The sequence below is a fragment of the Talpa europaea genome (genome assembly GCF_964194135.1).
Source record: "Talpa europaea genome assembly, chromosome: 5".
Lineage (NCBI taxonomy): Eukaryota > Metazoa > Chordata > Mammalia > Eulipotyphla > Talpidae > Talpa > Talpa europaea.
The window spans coordinates 27,273,632-27,293,869 of record NC_140071.1 but is presented as its reverse complement, the minus strand read 5'-3'; the positions used below and the strand labels follow the sequence as shown (position 1 = coordinate 27,293,869).

Sequence of the window (20,238 nt, the reverse complement as noted above, 5' to 3'; positions counted from 1 at the left end):
GGACAAATTAAAGAGCTTCTGCACAGCAAAAGAGACAATAACAAAAACAAAGAGAAACCCCACCAACTGGGAGAACATTTTTGCACCCAACACTAATGATAAAGGACTGATCACAAAAATCTGCAAAGAGTTGATGAGACTCAGCAACAACAAAGAAAATAATCCAGTCAAAAAATGGGCAGAAGAGCTAAAAAGAAACTTCTCTGAAGAGGAAATGCAAATGGCCAACAGACATATGAAAAAATGTTCAACATCACTTGTAATCAGGGAAATGCAAATCAAAACTACCATGAGATACCATCTCACACCAGTGAGAATGGCACATATTAAAAAAACTAGCAACAACAAATGTTGGCGAGGATGTGGAGAAAAAGGAACTCTTGTGCACTGTTGGTGGGAGTGCAAACTGGTCCAACCACTATGGAGAGCTGTGTGGAGATTTCTGGACCTACTAAACATAGAGCTTCCATATGATCCAGCAATTCCACTCCTAGGTATTTACCCAAAGGACACAGAAACATCAATTCCAAAGAGCACCTGCACTCCTACGTTTATAGCAGCACTGTTTACAATAGCTAAGCTTTGGAAACAACCCAAATGCCCAAAAATAGATGACTGGATCAAGAAAATGTGGTACATATACACCATGGAATATTACTCAGCATTCAAAAAAGATAAACACATGCAATTTGCAGCAACATGGATGGCGCTGGAAGGGATCATGCTCAGCGAAATAAGCCAAAAAGAAAAAGAAAAATACCGGCTGGTCTCACTCATAGCAGGAATCTAGAAAACTTAAATAAGGGACCAGGAAAATGAATATAAGAAAGTGAAAATCGAAATCAACAAAAAACTATGAACCAGAGACACTTTTTGGGGGGTGGGGGGCGGGAGGGGAAGGATTGGGGTCAGAATGGGGCGTTTGCAATTGTATGGGGGAATATAAAAATAAAATTTAATATTAAAAAAAAATGTGTGATGGAAGCTTCACAAGGAACAAAACTAGAGGTGGGGGTTCAGATGATTAAAGAGTCTCTAAACTGGCTATGGAAATCTAAAGGCACAGACCAGAGGTGTGGATATGGAGTCTTGTTCATTATACAAAGAAACACCAGTCCTTCCAGATGAACCCAACCAGGACTTAGACATGATAGGTAAAATTCCACAAAGAAATGAATCTACACGCCTTTCCAACCACTTCCCGAAACCTCAAGGAACACTATATAAAACTACCCCAGACCTGGCAAAATGCAGGTCCTGTCCTATGACTGCCCTCCTGTGTCTATGCAGGGCCTTTCTTCCACCCCCTTCTCTTTTCCCTAATGAACCTATCCTTTAAAAATTCAGCCTTTGACTGTTTTTGTTTATGTCTTTTTCTTTAGTAAAACTTGCTGTGTTTGCTGAATGGGAAATTCAATAAAAATTTTTCTCCGTGATAAACCAAGGGCCTCACTCAGGGATCCCCATCCTTTGAGTCCCTCACTCAGAGTGGTGTTAGAAGGGCAAAAACAGATGAGGGAGGGCAAAGGAGAGAAAATGGAAGGCTATGGAAGACAAATGCCATCTTTTCCTGGGATTTTCTGTCTTTCCTAAGAAAAAAGTCATTAAAATTCTGCTGAAGCTTATCGATAAGCTCCTGGCGAAGGCAGAGGCCTCTGGATCTCCCAGTCTCTGGTGACCCCAATGCTGTGCACACTGCACATACTTTTCAGTGGACACTCTAAGGAGTTTTTGACAATGGAGCAAAGTCAGTACTGCGCTTAGAGATGGGAGGGTTTCTTCTACTCTCATCTTAAGTAGGGTCCTGCCCTCCTTTCTCGGGGGACTGGGGTGTGAGGGCGTGCACGTTCTCTGGCATGGGCCATGCTTGGAAGTTGTCTCCTGGCATTGAGTTTGGCTCTACAAAGTGATGGGGTCTAGCCCAGTACCTAGGAATGAAAAGCAATTGCCCCGTCACATGGCAGAGGGATTATTGGGAGGTGCTGTGATAAGAAAAGGGTATCAAAGGGTCTAATGGAACCCTGACTTCAACCCTTCTGAGTGCTACATATTTGCAAGTTTTGATCTCCATACATTAATATGAGAAAAGAAGAAAAAGTCACTTCTAAGTAGTTTTTGATATAAAACATAGAAGACCTAGCACTAGAGGTAAACTTGTTATTTTCCATGAACTCACCTGAGTTGAGAATATGAATTTATTTGACTTGGGTTTTATCAAACATTTTCCACTAGAACTCTATAGAAGCACTAGAACTCTATAGAAGTACTAGAACTCTATAGAAGTACTAGAACTCTACAGAAGACACGCCACAAGGTAATGCATGATATTACATTTTCTCTGTCTGCATGACTTAATCCAGCAGCAAAAACATGAGATCTTATTGTACTTACGTCACATGAGTCCTTTCCACCCTTGCTGTTTCCAGCACAAATCATATTCCGTCCAATCATAGGATTATCATTATAGTGACTTTTATCACTGCAGATTTTTCTGTCAATGATGGTGACATTGACTTCTTTCAGAGTGTCTGATGAAGACCTTTTGTTACCAACCTTCCCCCATCCTGCAACTCGACATGTGGTATTTGGGTTCACATCATTTCCATTTTTAGTTAAACTGGGTAATGTTGTGCCCAAGGTCAGCAGACTCGGCGAGCATAGCCTCCAAGAACCCAAAGACAGCTGATGCAAACACAAAAGGGAGTTTATTTCAGACTCGAGTCCGGGTTCAAGGCATCTACCAACGCAGTGGCAGATACCGAGAGCCCCGAACAAAGGAAGCAGGGGTCTTTTAATAAGGTTAAATTATTCTGGCAGTTACTCATTGGCTACAAGGATGAGTTCTCCAACTTTGCCAGGCTATCATTCTAAGCTGACTGGCCAGGCCAAGATGCAGCTCCAACCTGCAGCTCCAATTACAGCAAGTTCACCCTCATTGGTGACCAGAGAGTAAGGGTGGAGTGAGGGTCCAAACTATCTCTGGAATGCAGTCTTTTCCCGGGACAGCAAGACCTGCAAGACCTGAAATTCTAAAATGGCAGTTACACACAAAATGACAAAGCAATGGCTAAGAATACTTATGCTTGGTTCCACATTCCCGCTTTTTTTTTTTTTTTTTTTTTTTGTAAGAACTGTTACAAAGCAAAGCTATTTGAATCATTAAGAGGGAGGGGAGCATATCGGGAGTGGAGGACCATGAGCTGAATGGTTTGCAATTATGTTTCTTTTAAGGAGATTTTTATTGATCTAAGGCCAGATACTGCTGCCTCAAAACACCATCAGCGGCCTTCAGGTACCCAGTCTATTCAGGCACAGCTGACTCGTTCACAGCATTTCTTACAGGTCTCAGTGGAACTTACTCAGTCTTACTTATCTGCAATGTCATCATCAGGGTATTTTTCTGTTATAGGGCAGCCCCGATATAAAACAGGTTGTCTTTTTCCCCTAACATTTTTACTACAGAAGTAAAAAGTTTCTCTAACATCAACTAAGATTCCCAGACCTTAAAATATTATTCCTCCTGTACAAACACTAAGCCATTCCAAACCTTTACATAACCAGAGTTCTGTAGTATCGGGCCAAGCACAAATTTATTCTATAACACAGCTACCAAGCCTTTTATCAGTAGGTCAGTCTCAAAATTATGGTTAAGTTCAGCCACACATAATGTGCTATCTATTGTTCATTTACAGCTTTATAGGTCCAGCAAAGTTGAAAAATTGTCATCTTTATACAAAACATTGACTTTTTTCTGGGTCGTCTCAGACCACGACCTCTGAAAATCAGACGCTAAACCATCTATCTAGTCAGCAAGAGGTATTATCTTCAGTTACAAATGAGAATTACTCTGCTCAAACAAGGGATTTTTCTTTAGTTAGCCAGTCACAGAGTTATTCATCTGGTCACTAAACATCAGTTATTGAATAAAACAGGCTGCCGCCGCCAGTCTTAATACCAACCCTTTCTTATTTCCTCCTTGCATAGGTGAGTCTGCTGCTCTAATTAAAACACTCTCCGTTATCACTTGAAGGAAACCAAGGCCAATGTTAACACATTCCTTTAGTTGTTTTTATCTCTGAAGCCTTCCTAAACTCTTCAGAGGTTCCCTCCTGCACTGTCCCTAAAACTGCCTGATTACCCTAACTTGTCCTATGTCTTAGTCCTCCCCTTCTGCGAATGGAACCCTTAACTGCAGTCAGGGAAAGGGGCGTCGTTCTGATCAGTAACTGCTTCCTGCTGAAAGTGGGCGATGAGGGGAAACAGTCAGGGCTCCACCGCAGGGCGACAATCTTAGGGACCTCGAAAGGACAGTGGAAGAGTCATAGTTCGATGGTCTCCAGGCGAGAAATGACCTAAACGAAGGCATTGAGGATGTAAGGCAGAAGCAAGAGAAAAACAAAAACAAAAGATTTTAGCTCAAGAGTGATGAGGTTCAAGAGTAAGGAGGTCACAAATTTTTTAACTTTAGCCATTAATAGGTCTAGGGCTTTAGGGTTTTATACATACTTAATTTTACTGTAGTTATCAAAATGTGGCCCTTTAAATGTTAGTACATAAAATATTAAATTTTAACATAATAAGGTAATTCTTCAAGATGAAGACTTAGGACATCAAAACTTTGATTATTATTGCACCTATTTTTACAGAAAAATGGAAATTTTACATTATAATTTTTTCAAACGTGAACAGACAAGTTGCAAAATCACAGACTCACCGGTACCAACCAAAATTTACAATGAACAGTTCCTGTGCATCGATGCTCAACATCAATGCACGACGAGACCTGGCCAACCATGATCATGCAAACAAAATTTTTTTACAATTATATTTGCAAAAACACTGAGAAACTACAATTTAGTAAACTCCAGTTCTTTAATAACAATTTTTTTAAAAAAGTTTGACACATCCATGTAGGCAAGTTTTAATATTCTTTTTTCTATCAAGCAGGTCTTTAATAACAGAAGTTAGAATTTTTTCATAGAACAAGTATTTAATTTTTAACCCTTATTTTAAAACCTAGAGTCCAACAAAGATCACAATTTCAAAGTTAAGCAGTTTGTACTAACTTTCTTAAATAAGAAAAACATTTTGAGTTTGTATTTTTAAGTAATTATTATTTGGCTTCACATTGTTTTAGTTCTGTCTCACTGAGACTAAGCACATTTTTAAAACAAAAGACAAATTTTTTTGTTGTTGTTGTTCAGACAAAGAAACTCCCTCCGCCCTATAAACTTTTTCCCGCCATATGCGGCTTCACTAACCCCCACCTTGGGTATGTGAGGTCTGCCTGGGGTGCAATAAATTTTTCTCTCCCTTGAGAAATTCAGCCTGGCTCTCCTTTTCTTTACCACACCAAACCTTTCAGTTAGCAAGTGCAAAGTAACACAACAGTTTGTTTTTTTTTTTTAAAGGTGAACAAAGGGAGAGTCTAATTTCCCCACAGCTGGAAGGCAGCAGAGACATACCAATGATCTCAACACTGGAGAAAATGTCCAGGCAGCTGCTTATTGAGATTAGAGGCAGTTTTTTGTTTTTTTTTTCACCAGCCAGCTGTGGTGGACCCCTTTACTTATTAGTCCCCAGCATTTTACTTTTAGCCTTGACTGTGACCAAAGACAGTGGAGTAGGCATTGCCTGACCCATGATTACGAACACACAAACGCAACAAGGACAACAAACACCAGGAACAAAACCAGAGGTCCCTGGGTAAAGACAAACACCAAAGTTACAAGAAACGAACCAAAAACAAATTTTTTTAAACGGGCCCCTTACAGGTACTCAGTACAAACACAAATGCTACCCCAGTGCTGCCCCACAGGGGATAGCCAATCAGGTGGTCCGGGGACGTCTCCCACGGTCCACGCCAGAGGCTCCCTTTAGTGCATCCACCGAGCCTCTCCTGGCTACAGGTACTGAGCACAAACAGCTTCTAAACAATCAGGTGGTCCGGGGATGTCTCCCGCGGTCCACGCCGGAGGCTCTCATCAGTGCGTCCACCTGAGCCTTTTCCGGCTACTCCACAGGTACTCAATGCAAATACAGGTATGCAGACTAGAAACAAATCTTACCTGGGCGAGTATTGGCACCCACCCGTCGTGCACGCTTTAATGGCTCCCTTCAGCTGCTTGGTGGTTGGGGTCTGTGCTAGCCGATCCCGGACGAGCCCCCAAAATGTTGTGCCCAAGGTCAGCAGACTCGGCGAGCATAGCCTCCAAGAACCCAAAGACAGCTGATGCAAACACAAAAGGGAGTTTATTTCAGACTCGAGTCCGGGTTCAAGGCATCTACCAACGCAGTGGCAGATACCGAGAGCCCCGAACAAAGGAAGCAGGGGTCTTTTAATAAGGTTAAATTATTCTGGCAGTTACTCATTGGCTACAAGGATGAGTTCTCCAACTTTGCCAGGCTATCATTCTAAGCTGACTGGCCAGGCCAAGATGCAGCTCCAACCTGCAGCTCCAATTACAGCAAGTTCACCCTCATTGGTGACCAGAGAGTAAGGGTGGAGTGAGGGTCCAAACTATCTCTGGAATGCAGTCTTTTCCCGGGACAGCAAGACCTGCAAGACCTGAAATTCTAAAATGGCAGTTACACACAAAATGACAAAGCAATGGCTAAGAATACTTATGCTTGGTTCCACAGGTAATGGAAGGGTAGTAACGTTTTCATTAATTGTTGCGCTTTTCCCCAACTGTTGGATGATTAGAAGAAAGAGTTAACAGAACGAGATAATTAAAATATTCACATATTTGCTTAAATGCTAGTCCAACCCTCATGGTTTCCCTTTGTAGTTGTGGTCTGTATGATACTGAAGTAGAAAATGTCAGGCTGACCTGTTGATGAGCTGAAGTTGGGAAACAGGCTGTAGACTGAAAGTTTCAGGGAACAACTGATAAACACTCTCAAGGCCACACGCCTGATTCATGTATCCCAGCTGACAGTATCCCTTGCTTTAGGCAATAAATACTCTGTTACCTAATTGCTCGGAGCTCAGACTTTGGAGAGATCTCTGGGCCTGCCGGTGTAAAGCCCGCTGGAGTAAATAACTTCCCTCTCCCTCTCTGAGTGCTGTCTGGTTACCTGACAAACTCCTGTCCTAACAATATCACAACCGAGGAAAAGTTCCCATGTCAGATTTTGGGGGGTTCTATGACTTTAAAGAAGACAGTCAGGGCTTCCCTGGTGGCGCAAGGGGTTAAGCACCACACTATGAAGCAATCTGCAGCCTCTGAAGCACAAGTTCGATCCCTGGCTGGCCAGGGAGCTACCCACATGGTGCAGCAGATCTCTTCTGGCTCGCCTGCTGCTCCCCTCAGCAGTGTGTTTCAGTCAGTCTGCCTGTTCTACTCCCCACTCTGTGTCTGGTGAATCCTTTCACCCCCTGCATCTGGCCTGTACCCCAGTTCTTGTATGTATAACTAAATACATCTTTAAAAAACAAAACAAACCAAAAAAAGAGAAGATAGTCAAAGGTACATACTTGTACAAGTTGAAGATCATTCTCAAATGTTATTTCATCATAACATGAATAGGGAAACATTTTTTTAGTTTGTATTATCTGTTGATTTTCTTTTTCTGTATTGCTTATTGAGTGAGCCCCAAGAATGACATCGTATTTCCTCCTGAAAACAGTCACAACACTATTAATTGTATTGACTCTTTTAATCAGGAGCTGAACATGTTATATATTGATCTCCGTTGTCCCATATGTAAATATACCAGCTATGAAGTACGTTAGAGAATAAAAAGTAAGATGCTTATGAATTTTCACCATATCATACTTGCTGTCATCATCATCACCTGCTTATTTTTACAAGCTAAACCAGGCTCACTGAAAAACAAATGTTAAGGGAACTCTCCAAGAAGCTAAGCCAAGCCTTGAGATCTCTGATGGAGTTTTAGCACTGATAAGAGAATCAAGTCCAGAGCACAGGAAAAGTTCTCAATAGACTAGAGATAGAAGCAAAAGGTATTTGATAGTTTTAGAGTAAAGCAAAGAAGGGGGCCTCCCTGGTGGTGCAAGGGGTTAAGCACCACACTATGAAGCAATCTGCAGGCTCTGCAGCACAAGTTCAATTCCTGGCTGGCCAGGGAGAAACCCATGTGGTGCAGCAGACCTCTCCTGTCTCCACCGCTGCTCCCCTCAGCAGTGTATTTCAGTCAGTCTGCCTGTTCTGTTCCCCACTCTATCTCTGGTGAATCCTCTCACTCCCTGCATCTCTGACCTGTACCACAGCTCTTGTATGCATAAATAAATAAAACTTAAGAAAAAATAAAGCAAAGAAGGGAACTGTGTAAGAGAATAACATGTTTATCTTAGATAGGAAAACTTTGAGAAATAGATTACTGAGTGGAGGGGTGGCACCCAATTTGCATGACATAGAATGTATGTATATTGGGGGAGTGGTGGCCTGAGGAAGGGGCCCAGGATGCTTTGTTTTTTTTAACTCCATGCTGAAAGGTTCATTTTGCTTAACAAAATCAACATACTCTCTGATGAACTAATGAAGGCTGTTATCATTCACATGGATACTTTTCCATATACCAGCTGATATTAGTTTCACTTAAGACAGTAGAACGGTGTTTTCAGCACAGCACACTTTCATGATGAAATGTCCCAAAAAACCTACACTGTCCTGTATGGTATCCACTAGCCACATATGGCTACTGAGGATTTGAAATGTGACTAATGTGACCAAGGAAGTAAATTTGCAATTTTATTTAACTTTAATTAATGTAAATTTACATAGAAACATGTAAGTTTATATATTTGTGGGCCTGCTAGATTTAAACAGCCTGCTCAGCCATCATTTTAGTATCCAGTAATTATGCCCTCCAATAAAAGGTCAGAACGGCCTGGTCATTTATTTATCTGACCCAAAGGAATGTAGTAAACCAGACTCTATAAGGTGCCTTTCAAAACAATCAAGAGCAGAAAGCTTGTTCACCCTGGGACCAAGGATATGCATAATGAGGTACAACTGGGAATGCCACAGGGGCTATTGACTGATGTTTGGCCTTATATCCTGGAGACTGATAAATGGAACGCCTTGTTAATAAGACTGGAGCCAAGGATGGGAACCTGGAGTATGATTTCCAATACAATATGGATTATCAATACATGGTCAGCCAACTCACAGCCCCCTGAAACCCTGGAGGAGATAAGCACGTTCTCAGTTTTCACCCCCTCCATCTCTTTGTTCTCCTACCCAGCATAATTGATGTCTTATGATTAGCCTATCAATAAAAAGTCAGGATCTTGCTTTCTACAGCGTCCTGCACTGTGCAGCTTGCTCCTTGACTCCCTTTCGTCAATGTGGTGTTGGCAATGCAACAATAGTGACTACCTTATTGAACAGTCCAGGAAACTTGATTTAAGTAATGGGAAAAGACCATACTTGGAAGGAATTTGAAGGTAGTGGTTGACAGGGGTTAAGAGAAGGCTAAAGATGTGAGAGGTGTTTACTCAGGGAAACAGCAAAGCATTTGAATCAAGTTTTCTCTATGTGACTGTTGTGCTCAATTGCCTGAGGGGATATAGAAAATTTTACACTTCCCTGGCTAATTCTACTCAATTAAGAGTCAGGACAAGAAGCAAAGCCTTGCAGCACCTAGACCAGGTGGTTCTAAAGGAGACCTCGAGGAGGAACTGGTGGGGGCTCATTGTGGGTCCTCATCAGTCTATTCATTGGGGCCAAGCCTGCTGGGGTGAATGAAGCAAGCTCCCAAAGAGTTCAGTGTTGTGAAGATACACATAAACCTCCTGACACTTTACAAGGATTTACACTTTTTATTAGTATTCACCCAATTCAGAATGTCTCAAATTCTTTTTAAAACTCAAGCACTTACTCGTTACAGTGAGCTGCAGTCAACACCCATTCTTTTTCGATCAAGGCCCCAGCACAAATGCTTTTCTTTCTTTTAAGTAGAACCATGTAGGGTCTTGAATGAGGTTTCACATCACGTCCTCCAATGATTTTTTCACAGAAATCTGTTAAAAAGAAAACAGCAAATTCTATCAGTGCCTGCCCCAAAGAGCTCCGTTAAAGCCATGTTTCTAAGGCCAGACTTGCTTTTCCAGATTGGAAGGGAAGGATTGATTAGAAAACTTCTCTCCTGTCCTCCCTGCCAAGTAGCTGCTCAGATATCTGAGTGCAAATCCTACTCTTACTTGGCTGTGTGAGAAGGCACCCCCTTCTGCTCACAGAAGCTGTATATTAGCAGGCTGGAAATACATCTGTAGGGACAGGAATGGACCACAGTGCAGGTTTTCTATGATCCAGCAGACAGGGTAAAGGAGGAGTCAGAGTCCTCATTGGTTTTGCAGGCTTTTTATTGGGATTACCAGGTACAAGGCCGGCTGGCAGGCCTCCCAGCCCCCAGCAGGTCTTCACTCTGGGCTCTCCGGCTTTCTCTCGGCTTCTGCTTCTCTTGCTTCTCTGTCTGCTTCCACTCATTCTTGGCTTCTCTTTCAGCTTCTACTGGCGTCCCCGTGACGCCGCCCTTAAAAGCACAGTCTCAGCCCAGGTGAATCTCATCTACCTATGCCCACACCCTATTCCAGGTGCCTGCCATCAGGCATGCATTCAGGACCGCAAGGATCCATCATCTCTCCTGATGGCGGGAGGACAGAAAAGCCTGGCATTTTTCCTTACCCTACAACATCACAACAACTGACCTCAGACCCCAAGACTTGCAAAGGACAGAGAGCTGTGCATTGCTCTACACCAGCAACAACTGCTACAGGAGATGCTGGTGATGATGATGATGGAGGACAAGAATAGAAAAAAAAAAAAAACTAAAAAAAAGAGGTGCCAGGGCCTCCCTTGGTGGTGCAGCGGTTGAGCGCTGTGCTTCGAAGCTGCCTGCAGCCTCTGCAGCACCGGTTCGATCCCCAGCTGCCGGTGAGGATCCCACATGGCGTGCAGACCTCTCCTGCTGTGCCCGCTGCTCCCCTCAGCAGTGTACTTCGTCAGTCTGCCTTTTCTGTTCTCTGCTCTGACTCTGGTGAATTCTCTCACCCTCTCGCGCTTCTGACTGTACCCAGTGCTTGTATAAATAAATAAATGAATCTTTAAAAAAATAAAAAAAGGAGGTGCCACAGGATCAGAAACCTGGATCACACAAGGAGGTGGGGGTAGAAGAGATTAGCATGACCATTGACAAAGTTGCAGAAACTGTTATCCTTAGGCCCAGAGGACACTAGTATCCTTAGGTGCAGACTCTAATCCTTAGGCTGACTGCTGTAGGGAGTGTCTAGAGCACATGCCCAAGGGTAAAGATATGGAGATTGAGCCCATTGTAGAATCTCCCATCCCTTTCAAATTCTATATTGTTACCCAAAATTAGCAACCATCTGAAGACTCACAAAGATGAACCCCTCCCTACCAAAAGAAGCCCATAAAACCTAATGCTACCACCACAGTGGGGCGGCTCTTCCTGCCCGCTTGTGTCTAAGCAAGTACTTTACCTACTTGTGTCTAAGCAAGTACTTTACTTTTCAGTCCCTTTCCCTAATAAACCTGCCTTTTAAATATAACTACCGTCTGTCTCGTGGAGAAACTTGCCGGAAAACTCACTGCGTGACGCTGAAAGGGAAGTTCTGGTGAAAGCTTCCCAGAGTGAACCCAAGGACCCCGCACTAACTCAAACCACAGCAGTGACACCCTTGAGTCCCTTCCACCCATTTCTGGTTGAGTATTAATCTGGGGAAGCAGAGGCTTTAGATGTCCGAGAGCTGGCGTTTTCCCTCAAGCTCTTATAAAAACACAGTTTACAAACTGTTCTTAGCACCTTTTACTGTGACCCTACTCATGAGAACTTTGGCATTAGAGAGTAGCATGCTATATTGGGAGAACTCCACCTGATGTTCACCTCCGTTCTCCAGATCCAGCCACCTCTTGATGCCTGGATTTAGGGCCTTTCTGATGAGGTAATGGGAGGGAGGCAGGATGATACTATAAGGAGAGAATGTCACTGTAGGGGAAGGAATGACATGGAGCAGGAACTTCTATGATCCCATGCAGACCGGGTAAAAGAGGAGAGAGTCCTGAGCCTTCAGTGGCTTTTGCAGGCTTTTTATTTAGATTTACCAGGCACATTGCAGGCAGGGGTGCTGGGGGGCCAGGAGGATGGCAGGCCTCCCAGCCCCCAGCAAGTCTTCACTCTGTCTGGGCTTTCTGGCCTTCTCTTGTGTTCTGTCTGCTTCTCTGCTTTCCTGCTTCCATTCTTCTTGGCTTCTGCTGGCATCCCCGTGATGCCGCCCTTATAAACTCAGTCTCTCAGGTGTACCCACTTCAGGTGCTCACCATCAGGCATGCATTCAGGACCACAGGGTTCCCTCATCTATCCTAATGGGGGGAGAGCAGAAAAGCCTGATACTTTTACCTTACCCTATAGTTGCCTGACTGAAATTTGATGTTAGATCGTGATGATAGACCAGAAGTATTGATTCATTTTTAGAGGGTCATAAGCCCTAAACAGGGCACAGCATCCACGCTGCCTGAAAGGAATGTGTGCCTTTTGGATATGCTCTCAGCTTCAACCTTTCCTGTACCAGATGTTCTGGGATCCTCCTAAAACATGTATATTGTGTATTGTATCTGCCTGTATATTGACTGAGACTCCCGGTCCATTAAATAGGGCACAGGTCCTGCTACTCCATTATTAGAGCCAACTCACAAATTCATAATAAGATGTAAATGATGCAGAAGTCTTAATAAAACTTGCTGAGTGTGAGAGTGGCTACAGCGGCTCTAATTTCCAGAAAGAAATTAGAATTCTAGGCTCAGAAATAAAGGGGTGAGATCAGATTAAACCAAGAGAACTTCACCCGCCTCACATTTTTTCTTGAGGTGAATTCTGTGAGATAGATTCTAAAGGTGCATCTTTAGATGTTCTGGGCTGCAGAAACTATAAATTCAATAGGATACTCCTTTATGCAAAGTCCTGTGTTCGGTGAATACATACATGTATATATGTATTCACCAGCTATATTTCCCACAATCAACCACTCTTAAATGGGCCAGGGATCAAGGTTTAGATATTAAAACTAACAACTCTTGGTTTCCATGCAGTATCAAAATAAATTGGATTTCCAGGGCAGGGGCTAGTATTTAAAAAAAATCCTCCAGATTATTCTGATGTGCAGCAGGCTTGGGTCAAAGCAACAAATGTTGCCCTGTTGTGTCTGTACTCTTTCTGGGTCCATTTTGCTCTGCATGACCACAGAAAACCAAGTGAAGCAGGACAAGTTGCTTTTGTTGTTTCCTTTGAAGAAGAAATCTGATTGGAAAAAGGGGTGGAGCAACATGGCGGCGAGGAGACGCTGCGAGTAAGATCTCCCATTAAAAAAAGTTAATAGGGAGGAAAAGCGGCAGGTCCCAGTGAGAACTGGGACACGGAAGATAAACGGACGACTCCAGCAAACTGCCCAAAGAAGAAAGTTGCCATAAAAGAGGACCAGAAGGGAGGGAAGCGCAGAACCCTGCTCCCCAACCCGCCCACAGAGGCGGCACTCTCCGACCGGCAGAGAGGAGGGAAACAACAAACCAAAACGGCCAACAAGAAAAACGGACGCAGCAAGTGGGACTGTGAGTGGAAAGGAACTATTGCAGCCACCACACCCTGTGAACGGGAGCTGAGGCGAACCCTGCAGGATTCGCCGTGAGCGAACGGCTCCGGGCACCATTAGAGAAGAACAAAGACCCCGGGAGACGCGCACACAGCCCGGGCTGCCTGTAAGCTTGCGCGGATAGCGGCGCGCGCGGCGCGCTTGAAAAGCAAGTGCAGACCAGGATCGCGGCTGCCCAGGTCCCCGCGCCTGCGACCTGGCTTGGGAGACGACCTAGGCTTGCGGGGAGACGCTCGGAGGTCCTCACTGAGGTGAAGGTCCCTCCCTGAGTAAGCAGGAACCAGGCGCCCAGGCACGGGAGCGGTGCAAAAGGCGCCATTCCCGCGCCAGTGAACTGGGCTACAGCCCGCGTCCTGGAACTGAGGGCTTTGGAACTGAGACCCGGGGCACGAAATTAGGGGCGTGGGTTCCCCACGACGGTGGGGCACAAGGCAGACACAGCACCCCAAAGCCGTTGAGGTGTACCCTACCATCCCCGCTCTGCTCCCTGTCCCACGGGGTGGAAAATCAGCTTCCCAAGGGCTCTAGGAGAGATCTCTGGCGCCACCTAGCGACTTGAAGCCAGCACAGGCTCCTGAAGGAGCTAGTGGCCAGCTGGGGAGTTAACCCACACCGGGCCCCTTCCGAACAAGTAGTCTGAGCCCACAGGGAGAGCGAGCACCCACAGCCGGGGCAGACCAGGCACGCAGAAGAGTGTGCCTGACACCGGACGCGCAGGGAGTGTGTCCCACATCACCATTTTAGAACAGGGACATTTCTTCAGTAAAGACTACCTGCAGAAGGCTTCCTCAGGAGCCAGAGGTGAGCGGGGGAAGTTCGCCCACGCCAGACCCCCTCTGGCCTGCAGTCCAAGCCCAGAGGGGGAGCAGGAACCCACCGCCGGGGCAGACCAGGCGCACAGGGGAGTGTGTCCCCACATCGACATTTTAGGACAGGGACCTTTCTCCAATAAAGACTGCTTGAAACTGACAGATGACTCCTGGAGGAACCAGAGGGGGGCAGAGAAGCTCACCCAAGATGCCGGCCAGTCCCAACTACACAGTGTCCCAACGCATACGGCAAATTAGAAAACAGACAGTAGGGAGGAGAAGAACCACACGCAACCTAGCAACTCTCCAGAGAAAAAGCACACCACAAAAAGAAAACCAGCCCTCAGATTGCAACGACAGTGACTTGGAAGAACTTCTGAGCCTTCCAGAAAAAGAATTTAAAATTGCCGTGATTAAAAAACTGACAGAAGTCATAAAGGAAAACAATGATAAGGGAAAAATAATCAACGATCAGAAGAATGAAATTGAGTCCCTAAAGAGGGAAGTAAAAGAAATGCAGGAGATCAAAGAATTAGTGGAAGAACTAAAGAATTCTGGGAAAAGCAATGAAAGCAGAATTGATGAAATGGAAGAACGAATAAGTGCTCTTGAAGACACAGAAATAAAAAGAACCAAAACAGAAAAGGAAAGAGAAGTACGAAGGAAAAAGAATGAAGAAAGACTTCGGGAACTATCTGACTCCATGAGGAAAGGAAATATAAGAGTTATAGGAATACCAGAAGGAGAGGAGAGAGAAGTAGGAACAGAGAAAATATTCAAAGAGATAATTGAAGAGAACTTCCCAAATGTGAAGAAGGAGCTGAAAATTGATATACAAGAAGCAAGAAGAACACCAAACTTCCACGATGAAAGAAAAAATACAGCAAGACACATAATAGTAAAGCTCCCAAGAATCCAGGACAAGGAAAAAATAATGAAGCTGGCAAGAGGGAAGAAACAGATAACATTCAAAGGAAAGCCAATCAGGCTGACATCAGACTTCTCCGAAGAAACACTACGGGCAAGGAGAGAGTGGAGGGACATAGTCAACAGACTCCAAGAAAACAGATGCCAACCAAGAATACTCTATCCCGCAAAGCTCTCCTTCCTCTTTGAAGAAAGAATATGGACCTTCCCAGACAAACAGAAACTCCGGAATTTCATTGCAACTAAACCCCCACTCCAAAAAATACTACAAGGAGTCCTAAAGCCAGTACCTCAGAGAGACGAATAACAATGAAAGAAGGCCAAAAAAAAAAAGTTATTAAAAGAATAAATAAATAAAATCAAAGGAAAGACAAACACAATGGCAAATACAGATGTTAACATATCAATATTAACTCTAAATGTAAATGGACTAAACTCTTCAATAAAAAGACACAGAGTTGCAGCCTGGATTAAGAAACAAAACTCAACCTTTTGCTGTCTCCAGGAAACACATTTAGCTACAAAAGATAAAAATAGGCTCAAAGTTAAAGGATGGAAAACAATCCTACAAGCAAATGGACCAAAAAAGAAAGCAGGAACAGCTATACTTATATCAGATAAAACAGATTTCAAACTCAAAAAGATAAAAAGAGACCCCAATGGTCACTACATTATGATCAAGGGGACAATACTTCAAGAAGAAATAACACTCATTAACATATACGCACCAAACGAAGGAGCACCAAAATATATCAGACAACTGTTGTCCTCTCTGAAAACAGACATCAGAGGAAACACATACGTAGTGGGAGACTTCAACACACCACTATCAACAATGGATAGATCAACAAGACAAAAAATAAGTAAAGAAACCAAAGCTCTAAATAAGGACCTAGAGCAATTGGGCTTAACAGACATCTATAGAACACTAAACCCCAAAAAAACGGAGTACACATTTTTCTCAAGCGCACACGGATCATTCTCCAGGATCGATCACATACTGGGGCACAAGACAAACATCAACAGATACACCAAGATTGAAATCATATCAACCATCTTTTCTGACCATGAAGGCATCAAACTAGAAATAAACCATAAAAAGAAGGCAAGGAACTTTCCTACCTCATGGAGATTAAAAACCACACTACTGGAAGACCACTGGACTAATGAGGAGATCAAAGAGGAAATTAAAAAAATTTTTGAATTGAACGACAAGGAGGACACCAATATCCTAAATGTATGGGATGCAGCAAAAGCAGTAATAAGAGGAAAATATATAGCAATAGAAGCTCACATCAAGAAACAAGAAAGAACTCAAAGAAACAACCTAATCTCGAAGCTCAAAGATCTAGAAAAAGAACAACAAAAAAACCCCAAAACCAGTAGAAGAAAAGAAATAATAAAAACCAAAGCAGAAATAAATGAAATTGAAACTAAAAAAACAATCCAAAAGATCAATGAAACCAAGAGCTGGTTCTTTGAAAAAATCAATAAAATAGACAAACCCCTAGCCAGGCTCACAAAGGAAAAAAGGGAGAAAGCACAAATAAACAGGATCATCAATGAAAGAGGAGAAATCACAACGGACACAGCAGAAATCAAAAGAATAATCAGTAACTACTATGAACAGTTATATGGAAACAAGTTTAACAATCTAGAGGAGATGGACAAATTCCTACAACTCTACAATCACCCAAAGCTAGATAAAGAAGAAATAGAACACCTAAACAGACCAATTACAATTAGCGAAATTGAAATGGTAATCAAAAACCTCCCCAAAAACAAAAGCCCAGGACCTGATGGATTTACAAATGAATTCTACCAAACATTCAGAGACGAATTAGTGCCTATCCTTCACAAACTCTTCCAAAAAATTGAGAAGGAAGGGACAATACCAAACACGTTCTATGAAGCCAACATTACACTAATACCAAAACCGAACAAGGACAACACAAAAAAGGAAAACTACAGGCCAATCTCCCTAATGAACACTGATGCAAAAATCCTCAATAAAATTTTAGCCATCAGAATCCAACAATGTATCCATAAGATAATTCACCACGACCAAGTAGGATTCATTCCAGGGGCACAAGGATGGTTTAACATCCGAAAATCAATCAACGTTATCCAACACATCAACAAAAAGAAATATAAAAACCATATGATAATATCAATAGATGCTGAGAAAGCTTTCGACAAAGTGCAACACCCATTCATGATAAAAGCCCTTGAAATTCTTGGGATACAAGGAACATACCTCAACATCATAAAGGCCATCTATGACAAGCCAACAGCCAGTATCATTCTCAATGGTGAAAAGCTGAAAGCAATTCCATTAAGATCTGGAACAAGACAAGGATGTCCACTCTCACCACTGCTTTTCAATATAATACTGGAAGTCCTAGCCAGGGCAATAAGACAAGAGAAAGACATCCAAGGAATCCAAATAGGAAAAGAAGAAGTCAAACTATCACTATTTGCAGACGATATGATATTATACATAGAGAACCCCAAAAACTCCACAGAAAAGCTAATTCAACTCATCAATCAGTTCAGTAAAGTGGCAGGATACAAAATCAACACGCAAAAGTCAGTAGCCTTCCTATACACAAACAATAAATCTGAAGAAGAAGAAATCAAAAAAACCATCCCTTTTGTTATTGAAACAAAAAAAATCAAATATTTGGGAATAAATCTAACAAAAGAGGTAAAGGACCTATACAAAGAAAACTATAAAACACTGTTAAAAGAAATAGAAGAAGACACAAAGAAATGGAGAGACATCCCCTGCTCGTGGATTGGAAGAATAAACATTATTAAAATGGCCATCCTTCCAAAAGCAATATACAGATTCAATGCTATTCCAATCAAAATTTCAATGTCATTCTTCAAAGAAATAGAACAATTATTGATGAAATTCATATGGAATCACAAAAAACCCCGAATAGCCAAAGCTCTCCTGAAAAAAAAAGAAGGGAATGGAGGCATCAGACTCCCAGACTTCAAACTATACTACAAAGCCATAATCATCAAAACTGCATGGTATTGGAACAAGAACAGACATACAGACCAATGGAATCGAATAGAAAATCCAGAAATAAACCCACAGATTTATGGTCAACTAATCTTTGACAAAGGAGCAAAGACTATGCATTGGAGCAAAGAAAGTTTGTTCAATAAATGGTGCTGGGAAAACTGGGTCGCTACATGCAAAAGAATGAAGCTTGACCACTACCTCACACCATACACAAAAATCAACTCAAAATGGATTAAAGAACTAGACATAAGACCTGAAACCATAAAATATATAGAAGGAAATATAGGCGAAACACTACGTGATTTGCACATCAAAGACATCTTTACAAACACATCACCCAAAGCAGTGATAGTGAAGGCAAAGATAAACAGCTGGGACTACATCAAATTAAAGAGCTTCTGCACAGCAAAAGAGACAATAACAAAAACAAAGAGAAACCCCACCAACTGGGAGAACATTTTTGCACCCAACACTAATGATAAAGGACTGATCACAAAAATCTGCAAAGAGCTGATGAGACTCAACAACAACAAAGAAAATAATCCAGTCAAAAAATGGGCAGAAGAGCTAAAAAGAAACTTCTCTGAAGAGGAAATGCAAATGGCCAACAGGCATATGAAAAAATGTTCAACATCACTTGTCATCAGGGAAATGCAAATCAAAACTACCATGAGATACCATCTTACACCAGTGAGAATGGCACATATTAAAAAAACTAGCAACAACAAATGCTGGCGAGGGTGTGGAGAAAAAGGAACTCTTCTACACTGTTGGTGGGAGTGCAAACTGGTCCAACCACTGTGGAAAGCTGTGTGGAGATTTCTGGACCTACTAAACATAGAGCTTCCATATGATCCAGCAATTCCACTCCTAGGTATTTACCCAAAGGACACAGAAACATCAATTCCAAAGAACACCTGCACGCCTATGTTTATAGCAGCACTGTTTACAATAGCTAAGCTTTGGAAACAACCCCAATGCCCAAAAATAGATGACTGGATCAAGAAGATGTGGTCCATATATACCATGGAATATTACTCAGCATTCAAAAAAGATAAACACATGCAATTTGCAGCAACATGGATGGCGCTGGAAGGGATCATGCTCAGCGAAATAAGCCAAAAAGAAAAAGAAAAATACCGGATGGTCTCACTCATAGCAGGAATCTAGAAAACTTAAATAAGGGACCAGGAAAATGAATAACTATAAGAAAGTGAAAATCAAAATCAACAAAAAACTATGAACCAGAGACACTTTTAGGGGGGCGGGGGCGGGAGGGGAGGGATTGGGGTCAGAATGGGGGGGCTGCAATTGTATGGGGAATATAACAATAAAATTCATTATTAAAAAAAAAAAGAAATCTGATTGGATTTTAGAATCCTCTGTTTTTACCTTTTGGAGGATTTACCATGACAATAATAGTTGTACTATGTCATACTTCTAATATGCTCACCCTTTTTTCGCTGAATGTCCTGCAACCATATATTTTTTTTAACGTTAAAGTTACTTAAAAATATTCTCCTTTTTAGGTTTGAGATAAATGAGGCAATTCCTATCTAATAATCTGTGATATCAGCACTTGTCTGTCCCTCCCACCTCCGGATCCTTGAGGAAAGCCCTTGACTGCTCCACACTTGTCAGTCCAGCCTCAGAGCAGTCCTCACTTCTTAGAAGGTTTTTAAAAATCCTCATTTTCCTTCTAGTGACAATGACAGGTGTTTTGCAGCCTTTCATACTGACGCATGTATATCACAGAACCAGACATGCTGGTCACTGCTTAGGACACCAAGGAATAGGCTTAATATAAAATACCACAGCACTTCCAGAGAATT

General features: G+C 42.5%; 1 protein-coding gene across 1 annotated transcript in view; it reads right to left on the bottom strand.

The window, feature by feature from the left end:
• The window catches only part of LOC311170499 (granzyme A-like), a gene marked incomplete at both ends in the record, with an annotated part of 42,963 nt that overhangs the window by 1,299 nt on the left and 21,426 nt on the right, over positions 1-20,238 (bottom strand). Inside the window, 2 exons of the mRNA XM_084232915.1 lie at positions 2,392-2,617; positions 9,850-9,991. Of these exons, the coding sequence (XP_084089041.1) occupies positions 2,392-2,617; positions 9,850-9,991 (368 nt within the window). The remainder of the gene's footprint in view (positions 1-2,391; positions 2,618-9,849; positions 9,992-20,238) is intronic.